This window comes from Piliocolobus tephrosceles, chromosome 8, assembly GCF_002776525.5.
Source record: "Piliocolobus tephrosceles isolate RC106 chromosome 8, ASM277652v3, whole genome shotgun sequence".
Classification (NCBI taxonomy): domain Eukaryota; kingdom Metazoa; phylum Chordata; class Mammalia; order Primates; family Cercopithecidae; genus Piliocolobus; species Piliocolobus tephrosceles.
In genome coordinates this window covers 137,842,947-137,861,812 of record NC_045441.1, presented here as the reverse complement: position 1 = coordinate 137,861,812, position 18,866 = coordinate 137,842,947, and the positions used below count along the sequence as shown (strand labels likewise).

At 51.0% G+C, this 18,866-nt stretch overlaps 1 protein-coding gene across 2 annotated transcripts in view; it reads left to right on the top strand.

Annotated features, from left to right (window-relative positions):
* The window catches only part of PDIA4 (protein disulfide isomerase family A member 4), a 28,030-nt gene extending 9,414 nt beyond the window's left edge, over positions 1-18,616 (top strand). Inside the window, exons 3-10 of one of the 2 annotated variants that reach the window (XM_031936085.1) lie at positions 2,279-2,484; positions 6,338-6,476; positions 9,003-9,139; positions 9,372-9,530; positions 13,009-13,160; positions 15,267-15,423; positions 15,945-16,178; positions 17,461-18,616. In XM_031936085.1, coding sequence (XP_031791945.1) covers positions 2,279-2,484; positions 6,338-6,476; positions 9,003-9,139; positions 9,372-9,530; positions 13,009-13,160; positions 15,267-15,423; positions 15,945-16,178; positions 17,461-17,876 — 1,600 coding nt within the window. In that variant the 3' untranslated portion in view covers positions 17,877-18,616. Of the gene's footprint in view, positions 1-2,278; positions 2,485-6,337; positions 6,477-9,002; positions 9,223-9,371; positions 9,531-13,008; positions 13,161-15,266; positions 15,424-15,944; positions 16,179-17,460 lie in introns of both variants that reach the window. The other variant, XM_023225473.3, reaches the window with a different exon arrangement.
* Positions 18,617-18,866: the final 250 nt, after the last annotated feature.

The following is an 18,866-nucleotide window of genomic DNA, read 5'->3' as shown; positions in this document are numbered from 1 at the left end:
TAATGCAGTCTGTTAGAGCTCTCGGGCCCGTCTCCTCCATTACTTCTCCTCTACTGTTTTGTATCTCATGACCCCTGCTTTGCTTTTCTATCTCATGCCCTCCCTGTTTCACTTCTGAGACCAAATAGGATACACTCACTTTTGTGCAGTGTCTGAGGGTCAAGCATAGCACAAGTGTTTTATTTAAAACATCTAAATAGGCTGGGCATGGTGGCTCATACCTATAATCTCAGCACTTTGGGAGGCCAAAGCAAGCAGATCACTTGAGATCAGGAGTTTGAGACCAGCCTGGCCAACATGGTGAAACCCCATCTCTACTAAAAGTAAAAAAATTAGGTGTGGTGATGTGCACCTGTAGTCCCAGCTACTCCGGAGGCTGAGGCAGGAGAATTGCTTGAACCTGGGAGACGGAGGCTGCAACTAGCTGAAAGCGTGCCACTGCACTCCAGCCTGGGCAACAGAGCAAGACTCTTTGAGGTTATATTATTCCTCTTACATAAATTATCAAGTTTTTGTACTTTTTAGTTTAAAGAGCTCTTAACATTCTTAAGAAGTGAGAACCTCAGAGGGGGTCATGTTTATCAATATTTACTGTATTTGAAGTTAAAACTGAGAAATTAAAAAAAATTTTTTTGGGGGACAGATTTTTCACTCTTTTGCCCAGGCTGGAATGCAATGGCATGATCTCTCATCACTGCAACGTCCACCTTCTGGGTTCAAGCGATTCTCGTGCCTCAGCCTCCCGAGTAACTGGGATTACAGGCGCCTGCCACCACACCACACCCAACTAATTTTTGTATTTTCAGTACAGACAGGTTTCACTACGTTGGCCAGGCTGGTCTTGAACTCCTGGTCTCAAGTGATCTGCCCGCCTTGGCCTCCCAAAGTACTTTTTGTAAAGATGGAGTTTCGTCATATTGCCCAGGCTGGTCTCAAACTCCTGGGCTCAAGTGATTTGCCCACCTCAGACCCCCAAAGTGTTGAGATTACAGGCATGAGGCACCGTGCCCAGCCACAGACTGAGGTTTAGATATTGAAAGTATTTGCCCTAGGGCAGAGCTGGAATTTAAACCTAGACCTGTTTGACTTTGAAGCCCCTTTGGTCTTCGCCTTTATGTTGTGTTGTGCCTCTTCTCTTAACCACAGGTATTTCCAAAAGTTCCCTTTTTTTTTTTGAGGTGGTGTCTCGCTCTCGCCCAGGCTGGAGTGCAGTGGCGCTATCTCGGCTCACTGCAAGCTCCACCTCCTGAGTTCGCGCCATTTTCCTGCCTCAGCCTCTCGAGTAGCTGGGACTACAGGTGCCTGCCACCACGCCTGGCTACTTTTTGTATTTTTAGTAGAGATGGGGTTTCACCGTGTTAGCCAGGATGGTCTTGATCTCCTGACCTCGTGGTCCACCCACCTTGGCCTCCCAAAGTGCTGGGATTACAGGTTTGAGCCACCGTGCCTGGCTAAAAGTTCTCATTTGTGTGTGTGTGTGTGTGTTGGTTTGTTTTGTGTTGCTATAACAGAGTACCTGAGGCTGGGTAATTTATAAAGGAAAGAGATTTATTTCTGTCACAGTTCTGTGGACTGGGAAGTACAAGAGCATGGTGCTGGCATCTGCTCAACTTTTTGGTGAGGGCCTCATGCTGCTTCACTCCTGGCAGGAAGTGGAAGAAGAGTGGGCACTTACAGAGATAACATGGCGAGGAGGAAGCCAAGCTTACTCTTTTCTTTTTGAGATGGAGTTTGACTCTTGTCGCCCAGGCTGGAATGTAGTGGCTCAAATTTTGGCTCACGGCAACCTCCACCTCCCGGTTCAAGCGATTGTCCTGCCTCAGCCTCCTGTGTAACTGGAATTACAGGCGCCCACCACCACACCCAGCTAATTTTTTGTATTTTTCATAGAGATGGGGTTTCACTATGTTGACCAGGCTGGTCTCAAATTCCTGACCTCAGGTGATCCACCTACCTCAGCCTCCCAAAGTGCTGGGATTACAGGCTTGAGCCACTGCACCTGGCCACACCAAGCTCTTTTAAACTACATTCCTGAATGTGCATTTACCTGTTCATGAGGGTTCCACCCTTCAGACGTAAACCCTTCCCACTAGGTCCCACCTCCCAACACTGCCACATTGGGGATCAGATTTCAACATTTTGGTGTGGACAAACCACATCCAGACCATAGCAGTATGTATTACTGGATTTAAATCTCCATAGGTACAGTATGTATTGTTGCATTTAAATCTCCATAGGTACAGTTAATGTTTTTCGCCTTCCCTAATCTGATTGTTAGGTGTGGACATTGCAAGCAGTTTGCTCCAGAATATGAAAAAATTGCCAACGTATTAAAGGATAATGATCCTCCCATTCCTGTGGCCAAGATCGATGCAACCTCAGCGTCTATGCTGGCCAGCAGGTTTGATGTGAGTGGCTACCCCACCATCAAGATCCTTAAGAAGGGGCAGGCTGTAGACTACGAGGGCTCCAGAACCCAAGAAGGTGAGCTGGTACCTGAGCTGGTAGAGGAAGAACTCCTTCCTGCAGGAACAGAAAGTTAAGGGAATGGGAATTTGGATAATAGAGGAAGAAAAGCTGAGGGTACCAGGGACTGACTTAGGAGCCTTAGCCCTCTGGAATGTTCACTTGTTCTTGGGGCGGGGGGTGGAGGGGGAGGGGGGGCGCGCAGGCTGGGTGGGTTGGGGCATGGCCTCTTTACGTTTCAGACTCTGAAACTCAAAACATGGGCAGGAGTGTTAGGAAATGGGCCAGACACAGTGGCTCATACCTGTAACCCCAGCACTTTGGGAGGCCAAGGCGACTGGATCACTTCAGGTCAGGAGTTCAAGACCAGCCTGAGCAACATGGTGAAACCCTGTCTCTACTAAAAATACAACAATTAGCTACTTGTAGTGGCTCATGTGTGTAATCCCAGCTACTTGGGAGGCTGAGGCAGGAGAACTGCTTGAACCTAGGAAGCGGAGGTTGTGATGAGCTGAGATTGTGCCACTTCACTCCAGTCTGGGTGACAGAGTGAGACTCTGTCTCAAAAATAAGTAAATAAATAAATAAAAACAGGAGTGTTAGGAAATGACATCAGAGGTTAGGGGTCTTGGTGGTGGTCTAGAGCAGTGGTTCTTAATGCTTAGCAAGCGTCAGTCACCTGGAGGGCTTGTTCAGATTGCTGGGCCCTAGCCCCAGAGTTTCTGATTCAGTACATTTCAGTCTAGATACGATACAAGTCAGGCCAGATAATTTGCATTTCTTTTTTCTTTTTTTTTGGAGACAGAGTCTCACACTGTCGCCCAGGCTGGAGTGCAGTGGCGTGATCATGGCTCACTGCAGCCTCTACCTCCTGGGTTCAAGTGATTCTCCTGCCTCAGGCTCCCAAGAAGCTGGTACTGCAGGTGTGTGCCACCATGCCCAGCTAATGTTTTGTATTTTTAGTAGAGACGGGGTTTCACCATGTTAGCCAGGATGGTCTTGATCTCCTGACCTCGTGATCCACCTGCCTTGGCCTCCTTTTTTTTTTTTTTTTTTTTTTTAATTTTTTGAGACAGAGTCTTGCTCTGTCGCCCAGGCTGGAGTGCAGTGGCCGGATCTCACCTCACTGTAAGCTCCGCCTCCCGGGTTCTCACCATTCTCCTGCCTCAGCCTCCCGAGTAGCTGGGACTACAGGCACCTGCCACCTCGCCTGGCTAACTTTTTGTATTTTTTTTTAGTAGAGACAGGGTTTCACTGTGTTAGCCAGAATGGTCTCTATCTCCTGACCTCGTGATCCGCCCACCTCGGCCTCCTAAAGTGCTGGGATTACAGGCGTGAACCCCAGGCCCAGCTAATAATTTGTATTTCTTATAAGGGTGCAGGGCTCGCCATTGCTGCTAGCTCGAAGCTATGTGCTGAGAACCACAGGTGCAGAGAGCCACATCCAGGGATTCTCTGAGGATGTCTGCAATCTGGCCTGATGGATCCCCTGCCTGGCTCACATTAGGCACTACATACGTTTTATTAAATGAATGAACAAATACATGATTTAATTTTTATTTAATTTTTTTTAATAAAGTTTATTTAATTTTATTAACATTTATTTATTTATTTTTGAGACGGGGTTTTGCTTGTGTGGCCCAAGCTGGAGTACAATGGCACAGTCTCAGCTCACTGCAACCTCTGCCTCCTGGGTTCAAGCGATTCTCTTGCCTCAGCCTCCCGAGTAGCTGGGATTACAGGCACACGCCACCACGCCTGGCTAATTTTGTAGTTTTAGTAGAGACAGGGTGTCTCCATGTTGGTCAGGCTGGTCTCGAACTCCCAACTTCAGGTGATCCGCCCACCACGGCCTCCCAAAGTGCTGGGATTATAGGCATGAGTCACTGTGCCTGGCCTCTTAATTTTATTTTAATATAGTTTATTTAATTTTATTAAATGAATGCACATGGTATCCTTCAGCAAGGGCAAATCTCTCTTAATCACTGGCGGAAAAAAAAAAGAAAAAAAAAAAGATGCTGCATTTTCCATTCCCAGTGTGGAGTAGAGGAAAGAGCGTTGAATAGGTTTCCAGTCCTTACAGACATAAGATAGGCCTGTGTTCTGGACGAGCGCCTCCCCCTTGCCAGGCCTTGGCATCTCATTTGTGGAGTGTGGTGTCAGTTGGATGTGATCGGAGATCACATCTCTGAGATGGTGTAAGAGTCTCTCCTCTACTCTGAGATCGTATCTCTGAGATGGTGTGAGAGGCTATCCTCTACTCCTTTAGGCAGTGGTACTCATTATGGGATATACAAAGAAAATGGAGTCACTTCTGTTGATATTTAGTGTCACAGTTTGTCTGTTGACTAGGTAATACGTTTATAAACTTAGTAATTCAGAGAGGTAGATTAATGAATGTCTTTCTTCCCTGAACCTGGGTGATCCAGCTCCCCTGTAAGAAGGTACTAGTGTAACAAGTTTCTTCTGTGTTGTTTGGAGATATTTTGTATACATAAAAGCAAGAGTGTGTACGTGTGTGAGAGATTTTCTCATTTTTACAGTTATTAGTATATCTCAAATACTATCCTGTATCTTCATGTTCTTATTTAACAAATATGTCTTAACCATATCAGTACATAAGGAACTTAATCTAAAACAAGTTGAAAGTTGAGTACTTCTTTTTTTTTTTTTTTAAGATGGAGTCTCCCTTTGTCCCCCAGGCTGGAGTGTGCAGTGGTGCAATCTTGGCTCACTGCAACCTCCGCCTCCAGGGTTCAAGTGGATTCTCCTGCCTCAGCCTCCTGAGTAGCTGGGGTTATAAGCACGTGCCACCATGCAAGGCTAATTTTTGTATTTTTAGTAGAGACAGGGTTTCACCGTGTCGGCCAGGCTGGTCTTGAACTCCTGACCACCCATGATCCACCCACCTTGGTCTCCCAAAGTTCTGGGATTACAGGCAAGCCACCACTCCTGGCCTGAAAGTTGAGTACTTCTATTGTTGCAAAATAAACAGGCATATGTGTTTGGGGGTCTGTGGCCAACATTTGACTGCGAGAGAGACATGGCCGTTTTGGAAACTTTAGAGCAGCGTATACTATGTTTTCATAAACAGGCCTCCTCCGTGTTAAGTGCCTCAGGACCCCTGGGTGTGGGCTGGGGGCAGGGGACAGACACTTGTGCTGTGAATGCACAGAGGAGGTGCTTGTGCACCTTTCGGTTTGAAGACTGCAGCTTTGCAGGAGTGGTTCTAAATTTGGCTCCTTGGTAGATTCTACAGTAGGGAAAAAGAGTGACAGTTTGCAACCACTCGTCCTAAGAACTGCTTGGCACATTTTTGTACGAATTTGTTGTTCCACTCCAGCCCTGGAATCCATTTCTGGGGAATGAGGCTTACAGATGGGCATTTATTAAAAGCTTTCTCAGGTAATGCCACTGCATCTTGAGCAATGGGCGCTCCTCTTGTAAATTTTTCCTTTTTTTTTTTTTTTGCATACATCTTATGATGTATGTAATATAGTAACATTAGATGTGAATGAGATGCCCCAAAATGATATCCATAGGCATATATAATCAAAAGTTTGCATGAAGTTAGTACCATAGCGTGATGGTAAAGGAAGTCTCAATCATCAGTAAGTCTTAGGCCTCATCTGGAGAAGTCTGCAGTCTGTGGAAATGTGATGGACAATTGTTGGGAAACAGCGAACCTTCTGACTCCTGGCTTGTGTCCCCAAAACTGCAGAGATGCAGCCAGGTTTCAGGAAATCAGACACCTCCCGTTCTTGTGGGCCCCGACGCTTGCTTTCTTCTCCCTCCTCGTCTGCTTCTGGAGGGAGGTGAAGTGCCTGCCAGTTTGGGCCTTGTTTGCTCAGTCTTACTTGGTTTCTTTCAGAAATTGTTGCCAAGGTCAGAGAAGTCTCCCAGCCCGACTGGACGCCTCCACCAGAAGTCACGCTTGTGTTGACCAAAGAGAACTTTGATGAAGTTGTGAATGATGCAGATATCATTCTGGTGGAGTTCTATGCCCCATGGTAAGGTGGTGTCAGGCCCTTCCCATATTCGGTACCGTGCTGTGCACTAGGTGCAGGGTGGCGGGTGCAGACGGCAGGCCCCTGCCCGTGAGGCAGGAACAGCAGAGGAGCAAGGTGGGCACAAGTTGTAGGCCAGGGTTGAGGTCCAGGTGTTCTGGAAGAAGCGTGGATATAAGGGAGCTGTTGGGAGTGGATGTGGAAGGAGCTGCCAAGTAGTCCATTCTTGGGTGGGAGGGGCCCAAAGGAAAGAAGATAACAGAAAGAAAGGTGGTTGGAGTGGGAGCAAGTACAGTGGCTGGTCTGAGCTGCCAGCTTGGGGAACTGAGGTGGCTGCTCCGTGGGGAGGGGAGAGGAGGGATGCACAACCAGGTGCATGGATAAGCCCAGAGCAGTCAGTACAGAGCAGAGCAGAAGAAAGACGGCTCTCAAGGCAGAGGGGAGCCTAGCTCCCGGAGAGACCATCTGCCTTCCCAGGAGACGGCCCAGGGTACCGTCTGTCTTGATGATTTTGTGGTGGGTCAGCTGTGATTCTGATTCTTGAGCAGTGCTGGTATGTCTGACTATCAGGCCAGCAAGAACCGCCTCAGATGGGTGTGTTCTGTATTGAGTCCTGGAGAGTCAGTAAGCAGAGGAAGCTTTTGGGCCTAGAACCAGCAGGTGGAGGCCATGGCTGATGCACAGGCAGGGGGCAGGTCACACCTTCTGCATAGTGGGCTCAGGTTTGGGACCAGGACACCCTTGTTCCAGGCAATGCCTGGATAAGCCCAAACCTGAGGCCACGGATTCTGCAGCAGAAACCTGGGAGTTGTTGGATGTGCAGATGAAAAGTGAAGTCAGGTGGGTGGTTAGAGAAGGAAATGATCTGCCAGAGAAGGAGGGAAGCGTCTGGGACACGTGGGGCACCCTCCTAACCCCTCTGCGATGCCGGAGAGACACAGACCCTTGTTTTGCTACACATGAGGCCCTGACCGACCTGATGGGTGGGAGGTATAAGAGGGAGAGTGGCAGCTGCCCATCTAACTTGCGGGTTGCTTTGTGGCTCGCTCAGGAGCCAGATTGAGCCGACTGCTGCACAGCTCACATTCAGCGAGTGTAGTGCGATCTCCCTGATCTGGGTGATGATGCCTCAGAAGATAATTATCCATTGATTCACAAACAGTTTTTTGGTCTTTTGATGTGTTTTTGTGTTTGTGGCGGGAGGTTGTTTGTTTTTTTGTTTTGTTTTCTGAGGTTTCTTTTGGGATAAGGCCTTGCTTTGTCACCTGGGCTGGAGTACAGTGGCGCCATCATAGTTCACTACAGCCTTGAACTCCTGGGCACAGTTGTCCTGCTTCAGCCTCCCTAGTAGCTGGGACCACAGGTGCGTGCCACCATGCCTGGCTAATATACAAAATATTTTTAGAGATGAAGTCTCACTATGTTACCTCAGCTGGTCTTGAACTCCTGGCCTCAAGCAGCCCTCGTGCCTCATCTTCGGAAGCACTGGGATTACAGGAGTGAGCCACTGTGCCGGCCAGCAAATGGTTTTGAAGTTGCAGGATGCACTGTTTAATTTATTTGGGTGTCCTAAGGACTTTGATAGGATAGTGTTTTATCTTAACTCAGGACTGAGAGCCTCCTGAGTGCCAGGCCCCAGCCAGGTGTGGGATGTTGGTTCTTTTTTGAGACGGAGTCTTGCTCTGTCACTCAGGCTGGAGTGCAGTAGTGCGATCTTGGCTCACTGCAACCTCCGCCTCCTGGGTTCAAGTGATACTCCTATCTCAGCCTCCCGAGTAGCTGAGATTACAGGTGTCCACCACCACGCCCGGCTAATTTCTGTATTTTTAGTAGTGATGGGGTTTTGCCATGTTGGCCAGGCTGGTCTCAAACTCCTGACTTCAGGTGATCCGCCCGCTTCGGCCTCCCAAAGTGCTGGATTTACAGGAGTGAGCCTCTGTGCCTGGCCAGTTCTTGTGGGCAGTGGGCTAGGTGACGCAATACTGACTCCAGGGGACTCTTCCTCATCTCCTCCCTGGGTGGTCTGTGTCAGTGAGAGTTTGTGATGCTCTTCTGTTCTCCATGCCTCTGTTCCTGTTACCTGGACCTGCCGACCCTCTCTTCGCCCCACCTCCTGTGGACTCCTGGCTAATTCCTCACTGTCCCTTGGATCACAGCTCCACTGCTACTCCTTCTCTGAAGCCATCTGTGACTTACATCTTTGCTGGCCCCCAACTCCCCAGCCAAGAAAGTCCTCTTCCTCAGGACAGTGTTTCTCTTGGCCTTTCCCATGTTTTCCTGTGCCGCAGTTCCTAACATCCTGTCTGAGTGTGTCCTGTGCATGTGTGCACATGCCCCTCCCCCCATGTGTGAATGCCATGGGATGAAGTTTGTGTCTGTCTGTCGGTAGTGCCTGAGGGGCCCGAGGGTCTAGGAGGCACTCGGAGGCTTACTGGGTGTGGCCGCTTTACTAGGGAGCACAGGATGGGTTTCTGCAGCTCATTTAGCTAGAAAGTGAGTCCACACTAGAATGAGCCCCTGACAAACCAGTTTCCTCTTGGCAGGTGTGGACACTGCAAGAAACTTGCCCCTGAGTATGAGAAGGCCGCCAAGGAGCTCAACAAGCGTTCTCCTCCAATTCCGCTGGCAAAGGTCGATGCCACTGCTGAAACAGACCTGGCCAAGAGGTTTGATGTCTCTGGCTATCCCACTCTGAAAATTTTCCGCAAAGGAAGGCCTTTTGACTACAACGGCCCACGAGAAAAATACGGTATGCCACTCCCTTCTCTCCCACTACAGTGGGGAAGGGAAACTCCCTAACAGGAAGCTGCCCTTGAAGGTGCTGGGAGCTGGCAGGCATGGGCCATGGGAGGTGGGCAGTTCTGAGGGCCCCTGCTCAGGTGTGTGCCCTGCTCCCAGGAATCGTTGACTACATGATCGAGCAGTCCGGGCCTCCCTCCAAGGAGATTCTGACCCTGAAGCAAGTCCAGGAGTTCCTGAAGGATGGAGACGATGTCATCATCATCGGGGTCTTTAAGGGAGAGAGTGACCCAGCCTACCAGCAGTACCAGGATGCTGGTGAGTTGTGGCCCTTTGGACTGAACAAAATGTGTGTGTCCTGGGTGGTCTGCGGTTGGCCTAATTTTTCAGAAAGCTCCTGGGACATCCATTAGGGGGTGGTTTGATGAGCCATCTCTGGGAATAAGCTTTCCATTCTGGGGTTGGAGATGGGTGCCCTGTGGCCCTCCTGGCCTCAGTGCAGGGGAGGGGCACAGTCAGACCGGTCCCAGCTCCATGTCTGCCTTCCAGAGCCCGAGCCCTTCTGCTGGAGGGAAGGTCTTTGGGCCATAAAGTGCCAGACTCTGAATCAAACCAGCTTTCAAGGCCTGGCTCTTCCAGTGATTATCACTGTGACACAGGCTTAGCCTGGTGGTCTCTTGCCCAAGGTGGTAGTCTTTTCTGAGAGGTTATTAAATTGAGGTAATGTGGATGAAGTGCTTAGCAACGTGCCTGATGATGCTAAGTACATAATAAATGCTCGTCTTGCTAGCCTGAGGAGTGAAATGCCTGTGAACAGCTGTCAGCAATAGTGTTCTGCGGGGGTAGGGGCAGGTGGCAGTTGCCCCATCCTGAAATCCGTCATCTGCCTTGGTCTGGCTCCTGATGCCTGGGGACAGGTATACTCAGGGTCCTTACCATCCTCATCAGTGTCTTCTGAGTGCCACCCTCTTCCCCCTCCACCAAAACCAGCTTGGCTAAGTGCTAACTAATTATAATTTTTCAAACGCACAGCTTGCTACTCAGTGCTAATTCTGTGCTGCACAATAACAATTGTGCATATGTCAAGTGCAGATTAATGTATAAAACCAGTAGAGCTCAATTCCCTTCGTCTGTTAATTAGGTGGCCTTGTTATTCACGCCTAACTAGTCAGGAAGAAACTTCCAGAAGGAAACCCCAATCCACCCAGGGTTATGGGCAGCAGGGGAGTCCCTAGCCCCAAGTCTGACTGTAAGTTGTATGCATTGATGTGCACTCACATCCCCAGGGAATTTGTTAAAATGCAGGTTCCGGTGCAGTGGGTCCCAGGCGGGCCTGGCACCACATTCCTAGGAGTCAGCGTCTGTGATTTGGCTTGGGCAGGGTTAGGGCTGCAGATGGGGCAAGAGTCACTGGGCCTGCTATGTCTGCCTGCTGATAAGAGAGAGGGTAGCCCCAGGGACACAAGATGTTCTACAGACAGGTTGGCGGGGCTGGAGCAGTGAGGGGCGGCTGTGGGATGAAAGGGTCTGTGGTCCTGGGGTGGGCAGGAAGTGAAGTTCTTGATGCAGGTCTGTGTCTGCCTGAAGCCAACTGACAACAAATCCCTGGGACACCTGGAGGCTTAGAACAGACGCCATCTAGATATTTATTTATTCATTTTGAGACCGGGGTCTGTCTCCGGTTGCCCAGGCTGGACTGCAGTGGTGTGATCTCAGCTCACTGCAGGCTTGACCTCCCCAGGCTCAGGTGATTTTCCCACCTCAGCCTCCCAAGTAGCTGGGACTACTGGTGAGCGCCACCACATCCAGCTAATTTTTTTTTGTGGAGACAAGGTTTTGCCATGTTGCCCAGCTGGTCTCGAACTCCTGGGCTCAAGTGATCCTCCTGCCTTGGCCTCCCACAGTGTTGGGATTACAGATGTGAACCATAGCACCCAGCCCATGTGGCCTTATTTAGTGGATTTTAATGCCCCTGTTTTACAGAGAAGGACCTGTGGCTCGGAAGGCTAATAACTAACAAGCCTAAAGCTACACAGTTAGTAGGTCACAAAACTGTCATTATCTAAGTCCATCTGACTCTTGAAAGCCACAAGCTTATCCAGGCTGCTCCCATCCCCTGCCCTCCCAAAAACATGGTTTGCCATCTCAGCCACATGTGTCTTATAACCCAGTTGGGAGTCACAAACCTCTAGAGCAAGAGCTCTTCAAGGGTAGGGTGACACCCAGTGTTTAAATCTCAAAATCAGCTCAGGATGAGTTAGGATGCCTTGGGGAGGAGAATGGGGAGGGACTGAAGGTGCGTTTACCTGTAGGATCTAGGGTAGGGGTTGACACTGTGGCCCACACACCCATTCTGGCCATGGCCTGTCTTTGCAGGTGACATCTCATTGGAACACCGCTGTGTTCACGCCCTGTCTGGCTGCTTTCACACTGCAGCAGTGGAGTTAAGCAGTTGGGACAGGCCATGTGGTCCTTAGAGCTGAAACTACTCACTCTAGTCCTTCTTAGAACGTGTGCCCAGCTCTGCGGAAGGGTGCCCTCAGACCGTGGGGTTTCATCACGCATTTTCACAGATTTCAGTAAAAGTATCTTTAGCCAAAGAACTTCATTCGGAGCTCCAGCCCACAAACAGGCGGCCCACCAACTCGAGGAAGGGAGATTTAAACCTCCATGAAGGGTGCTGGAGGTGAAAACTCAACATAGGGATATAGGACTGTGTGCTGCTTATGTAGGCTCCAGAACATTCCGCCTGCCAAAGAATCCGTGCTGCTTACAGACATCAGTCAACAGCAGCTCCTGGCAAATTAGCTGTTTTTCAGTGAACTTTACCGGCTTTTGTTGTTGTTATTTTATCTTTATAGAGATGGGGTCTCACCATGTTGCCCAGACTGGTCTTAAACTCTTGGGCTTGGCCGAGCACGGTGGCTCATGCCTATAATCCCAGCAGTTTGGGAGGTCAAGACAGGCGGATCAGTTGAGGTCAGGAGTTCGAGACCAGCCTGGCCAACATGGTGAAACCCTGACTCTACTAAAATTACATAACATAGCCAGGTATGGTGGCATATGACTGTAGTCCCAGCTACCCTGGAGTCTGAGGCAGGAAGGAGAATTGGCTTGAACCTGGGAGACGGAGATTGCAGTGAACTGAAATCACGCCACTTCACTCCAACCTGGGCAACAGAGCAAGACCCTGTCTCAAGTAAATAATAAATGAACTAATTCCTGGGCTTAAGCAGTCCTCCTGCCTGAGCCTCACAAAGTGCTGAGATCACAGGCGTGAGCCACCGTGCCCAGCCAGGATTTAGACATTATATCTGTGCCGAGTTTTTAAAAACAAACCTCCTTTCAAGTGTTTAAGTTATAGGAATCCACACAATTTTTGGTGGTGATTTTTTTTTCTTTTCTTTCTTTATTTTTTTTGAGACAGTCTCGCTCTGTCACCCAGGCTAAAAGTACAGTGGCGTGATCTCAGCTCACTACAGTTCAAGCAATTCTTGTGCCTTAACCTCCCAAGTAGTTGGGACTACAGGCTTGCACCACCACACCTGGCTAATGTTTGTATTTTTGGTAGAGACAGGGTGTCACCATGTTGGCCAGGCTGGTCTTGAACTGCTAACCTCAAGTGGTCCACCTGCCTGGGCCTCCCAAAGTGTGCTAGGATTACAGGTGTGAGCCACCACGCCCAGCCTCCAGTGGTCATTTTCAGAACATTTGCTTTGGCTGATGTGGGTAACGAATTAAAACTCAGACATTTAGGCAGTTTTCAAAATTACATCTTACTCTGTTAACGTTTCAGCTAACAACCTGAGAGAAGATTACAAATTTCACCATGCTTTCAGCACAGAAATTGCAAAGTTCTTGAAAGTCTCCCAGGGGCAGTTGGTTGTAATGCAGCCTGAGAAATTCCAGTCCAAGTATGAGCCCCGGAGCCACGTGATGGACGTCCAGGTAAGCAGACCCCTCTACCATGCCAGCCCCGGGCACCCAGCAGGCGTGAGGACTCTGCTTTGAGTCACCTCTGAGGTTTCAAATGTGGAGGTTTCGCTCTTGTCTGCAGGGTCTGGAACTCCTTTTCCAGCCCCTTCTCCCCACCCCACAGGTTTTCTGCAGGCAGCCTGTGGTCTGCGTTTGCCGGAGGGACAGGGCTGGGGCTCCCGCACACCTGGCAGGTCCTGGGGCCTGGCAGAACTGCACTTGGTTTTGCCAGAACAGTTGCTGCCACCCTTCGTCCCTCCTGGCAGGCAATCACCAGTCTCCCTCCAGCGTCTGTTCCACTGTAGGTTTGGCCTGGGCCAGCAGGTGGTGCTCTGTTGAGGCCAAGTCGTGTTTTTTGGGGCTGCTCAGCCTGGGGGCTACAAAGGGACAGCAGCCCTTTCTGTTCACCAGAGGGAGCTGTTGAGCTTGGCGGGTGGATTTTGCCTTTTTTTTCCCATTACTGCACCCCTGCACTTCATCCTCCTAGAGTGTGACACTCTCAATCCTAGAGGGACAGCGGGAGTTCCCAGCCCAAGGGGAACCTGGGGCCAGTTCAGCCTTCTGAGTGCTTTAGAAGGGGCCCTGCACTTCAGTGAGTAGATCTCAGATTTGCAAGGATCCTAGATGTCGAGTTTGAAGCTTTTGTTTAACAGAGATTGGGCTGCAGATAAGTGAGCTCTGTCCCCCACCCTGGACCTCACAGCTCCTGGTGGGAAGCAGAGCTGAGATTAGGGTACAGGGGCCTTTCCAGGTCCTACTGGCCCATAGTGTCAGGACCCTGGCTGTTTGGGCTGTGGGTGTCATGGGACCTGGAGGAAGGGATGTGACAGGACAGGAATCCCAGGGTCCTGCACCAGAACCTGGCAGTACCTTGGAGAGAACCACCCTGAATCCTTCTGGTCCCCACATCCTCTGTCTCCTTCCTCAGTCTTTAGTCCTGCCGCTCCTTCTCAAGGTCTGCGTGTCCATCCCATCTGTTTCTCTACCAACTTGAAGCTCAGGACAGCTCCTCTTCCCTGGACTCACTGTGGCATCTGTGACCCTCCCCCCAGCTTCACTTCCTTCCATCCGGAGATAAGATCCGGGGCCCAAAGAGGGGTCCTGATGAGCCTGTGGGGCCATGGATCCCGAGAATCACACACAGCTCTGTGTGTGAGTGCATGTTCCAGGAAAGGGCTCTGTGACTTTCAGTAGACGCTTCAAGACCTGTGTGGTCTTGTCTGTCGGGCACATTGCTGCTGCTCCCAGTTCCTCTGGCGTTTCCCTGCAGAGTGAAGTGCATGCAGCGCAGTGTCATAGTTAAAGACTCCACAGCCTCCTGCCACTTGGGAGATAGTCGGATTATCTGTGCTTTAGCAAGGCCTCCCAGGCCTTCCTTGCCCACCTTTTCAGCACATCCCACCCTCCAGCGTTGTCATGCCAGACCCTCTTTGTGCCTCATGCCTTGCCTCAGTCTCTGCCGCGTCCTCCCTGGGTGCCTTCTCCCTTCTCACCAGCGGGGCCCTCCTGCCCTTCAGTGCCACACAAGGCCCCCTCCCTGAGTGCCCCATCCCCATGGGAGCCCTTGGGCTCACAGGTCCACCCACCACTTGCTGGCTGTACAGCCTCTGGCAGGTGGCTGACCTTGCTGTGCCCACCCCTGGAGGGCGATGTCTGTGAGGGACTCAAGTCCTTGTGAAGTGTGAGCCCTCAGGACACCCTGCATGAAGATCACACAAGCTGAAGGTGGAAAGTTCCACACAGCCCAGTCTGTGATAACCCTTCCTGTCCACCAAGAGCCAGGCCTGCCTTGAGTGGTCTCTTTTTGGGGTTAGTGAGCCCACACGCCCAAGGAAAGGGCCAAGGTGTTTGTTTGCCTTTTCCTAAGAAGCCACCTACCATTCAGTGGAGAGAAGGGAGCCCCAAAAGACAGTAGGGAATGACTAGGCTGCGCTTGAGTGGGGTCAAACCTCCTGGTGTTTTGCCTCCTGAGACTCATCCCTTCAAAGTTTCCATTGCCCCGAAGTCACTCAAACATTATACTCAAGAACAATGGCAGAGAGATGGTGGGCCCTCTCACCTGTTCCCTCTTTGAATCAGGGCTCCACCCAGGACTCGGCCATCAAGGACTTCGTGCTGAAGTACGCCCTGCCCCTGGTTGGCCACCGCAAGGCATCAAACGAGGCTAAGCGCTATACCAGGCGCCCCCTGGTGGTTGTCTACTACAGTGTGGACTTCAGCTTTGATTACAGAGCTGGTGAGGGACCCCAGGACCTGCGGGGCTGGGGGATGGGGGGGGACTCGTTCTTTCAGGCAAGATGAAGTGTTGAGGGAGGTGTGGCTGTATGTACATGGCTCACTCAGAAATCCCAGCCTGGGGCCCTTGCACATTGGTGGCTCAGGAGTATTGTTTAATTGATGGCTTCCCTTTTAAGCAAGATGGGAGCTTAGATTCAGGTCAAGAACCCTCTTAGAGTTGAGGTAGCTGAGACTTGGAGGAGTTCAGAGGCTGCAGAGCTGGGACTAGACCAGCCCCTGACCCAGGCAGGCGTGGCCATGCCACCTGGGCACAGGTCTCACGGGCCTGTTGGGCTTGCAGCCGTGGCCCCCCGTTATAAGTGGGGCTCTTCCAGAAATGCGTTTCCCTCCAATTGAGGTAAATCCAGAGCTTGAGCAATGTCGGAATATTAGTGACAGGACCTGAAGCCTGACCTCAGAGTCTGAGCTGAGACTTGATCTGTGTTGGCCTCCTGGCTTACGGCCTTTGGTCCCTTTCAGCAACTCAGTTTTGGCGGAGCAAAGTCCTAGAGGTGGCCAAGGACTTCCCTGAGTACACCTTTGCCATTGCGGACGAGGAGGACTATGCTGGGGAGGTGAAGGACCTGGGGCTCAGCGAGAGCGGGGAGGATGTCAACGCCGCCATCCTGGACGAGAGCGGGAAGAAGTTCGCCATGGAGCCGGAGGAGTTTGACTCCGACACCCTCCGCGAGTTTGTCACTGCTTTCAAAAAAGGTGAGCCTGTCCCATCAGCTGCTGTGCTCCTCATACAGAATGCAGACAGCTCATGGGGCATCTGGTGCTCTGGCCATGGGCATGACACCCCCCTAAGTCAGCCAGCAGCCCCCTCTCACCCCCGAGGGACCCTCTGACTTCTCGTCCAGAGAAAGGTCGACTGTGACCCCAAACTCCAAGGCACCAGAACAGCTTCGAAGAAGGAACATTTGCAAGTATTATTATTTTCTTCTCGGCACTTCTCCCAGTGTTTACTTTGTTTTATTTATTTATTTTTTTTGAGACGGAGTCTCGCTCTGTCGCCCAGGCTGGAGTACAGTGGCACGATCTCGGCTCACTGCAAGCTCTGCTTCCCGGGTTCACGCCATTCTCCTGCCTCCGCCTCCTGAGTAGCTGGGATTACAGGTGCCCGCCACCTCGCCTGGCTAGTTTTTTGTATTTTTTAGTAGAGACGGGGTTTTGCCGTGTTAGCCAGGATGGTCTCGATCTCCTGACCTCGTGATCCGCCCATCTCGGCCTCCCAAAGTGCTGGGATTACAGGCTTGAGCCACCGCGCCCGGCCCCAGTGTTTACTTTGAAAGCAAAAGCAAGATTTGGGGTCCATCTCAGGGCTTATCTAGCATCACTCAGCAGCCTTATCACATTTTCGGCGCCAATGTGCTAAAATTCCGGACTAAGGCTGGGGTGTGCAGAGAGGGCATCTGAATGTGGAGTGTAGACAGGGCAAAGTCTGGGTGCGCTGAACACCCCTTGTGGCTTCAGAGCCTGACTTAGAGCTTCTTCACCCTCAGCCACCTTGCTGTGCGGCTTTAAATAGAGCCTATTGATCTTGGCTGAGCACATGGCCCCAGGTCCCCAGCGCTGGCCACGTTGTGGGCAGACCATGCTGGTCCGATGTCTGTGAGTTGTCCTGGCACTTCTCCACCATGGCTCCTGGGCCCTCAGTGGCAGTGCTCACAGGAACCCTCTGCCTGGGCAGCGACTCTTGTGATGGTCTTCCGACAGGACCCAGTGGCCCATTAGGCCTGGGCTGGAGCCACCTGCAGCCTCTCTGGCCTTTGCAGGGACAGAGAGAGTAGAGGAGTAGAGAGTAGAACGTAGCGGCTCACCAGAGAAATAAACTGCCCTTTGGGGGATGGGGCATTTGGAGACGAGGCTCTTGTTGTGTGACTGGCCCCTCTGGTGGCCACACGAGCCTCACTTCGTGGTCCAGAGAGAGCCCCCAGAATCTTTGGCCTTTTCAGCACTGACGCCCCCTCCCCGCCTTGCTTTTCCTTATCAGGAAAACTGAAGCCAGTCATCAAATCCCAGCCAGTGCCCAAGAACAACAAGGGACCCGTCAAGGTTGTTGTGGGAAAGACTTTCGACTCTATTGTGATGGACCCCAAGAAGGACGTCCTCATCGAGTTCTACGCGCCATGGTGCGGGCATTGCAAGCAGCTGGAGCCCGTGTACAGCAGCCTGGCCAAGAAGTACAAGGGCCAGAAGGGCCTGGTCATTGCCAAGATGGATGCCACTGCCAACGACGTCCCCAGCGACCGCTATAAGGTGGAGGGCTTCCCCACCATCTACTTTGCCCCCAGTGGGGACAAAAAGAACCCAGTGAAATTTGAGGGTGGAGACAGAGATCTGGAGCATTTGAGCAAGTTTATAGAAGAACATGCCACAAAACTGAGCAGGACCAAGGAAGAGCTTTGAAGGCCTGAGGTCTGCGGAGGGTGGGAGGAAGCAGAGGCCCTGCGTGGCCCGTGGTCAGGGCGCCCACGCCGAGGCTGGCAACAGACGGCAGTATGTCAGATTCCTTTTTTTTTCTTTAGTTTTTTATACTTTGGTATTTCACCTCATGCTCTGAATACTGAATAACCATGAATGACTGAATAGTTTAGTCCAGATTTTTATAGAGGAAACATCTATTTTTATCATTATTTGGGGTTCGAAATTTTTTTTTTTTACACCTTCTAATTTCTTTATTTCTCAAAGCAGATAATTCTGTGTGAAAATGTTTTTTTTTAATTTAAGGTTTAAAATTCCTTTGTCAAATCATGTTGATTTTGCTCTTTGCTTTTTCGTTGTCTGAGAAATTGTCAGCGTAGGAGATTTGACTTCCGGTATGTGTTTCTGATCGCTTCCTGTTTCGGCACAAAGTGAGAGCTGCCACTGAGCGACCCTGCCAGGGGTGCCATTTCAGGCTGGGCATCGCCAGGTGGCCTCCCTGCAAACCAAGGGCCGAGGGCAAAGGGGCATGGTACAGGGTCCCCCAGGGTGGGCTCAGCTCCAGGGAGAGGCCCCCCCATATGGCAGCTCCACCTCTTGAGAGCCGCAGTGCCGGAGCAGAAAGGACCCCAGATCCAAACGCAGATACGGTGGGGGGGTAGAAAGGATAGAGTAGTCTGTCGCAATGGAATAAAACGATTAAAAATGAACATTAAGAACCACGTAAGAAAACATCTGGTCTGTGCTGGGAGCCTCGGGGTGGGGCACGAGCCGGGTGTAGCTAAAACTGGGCAGAGGCCTGGCAGGTAGCCCCCCGATCCTGCCGGACACAGAGGGGTCTGGATTGTCCTGATCTAGGCTGAGGGGCTTCAGAGGTCTCCCCTGAGCACTTCTGCTGGGGTGGGTGCTCCTCTGGACTGGCCCTTGTGTAGAGGTGGTTCTGTGCCATAAGGGTTGCAGGGCGTTTGAGACCTG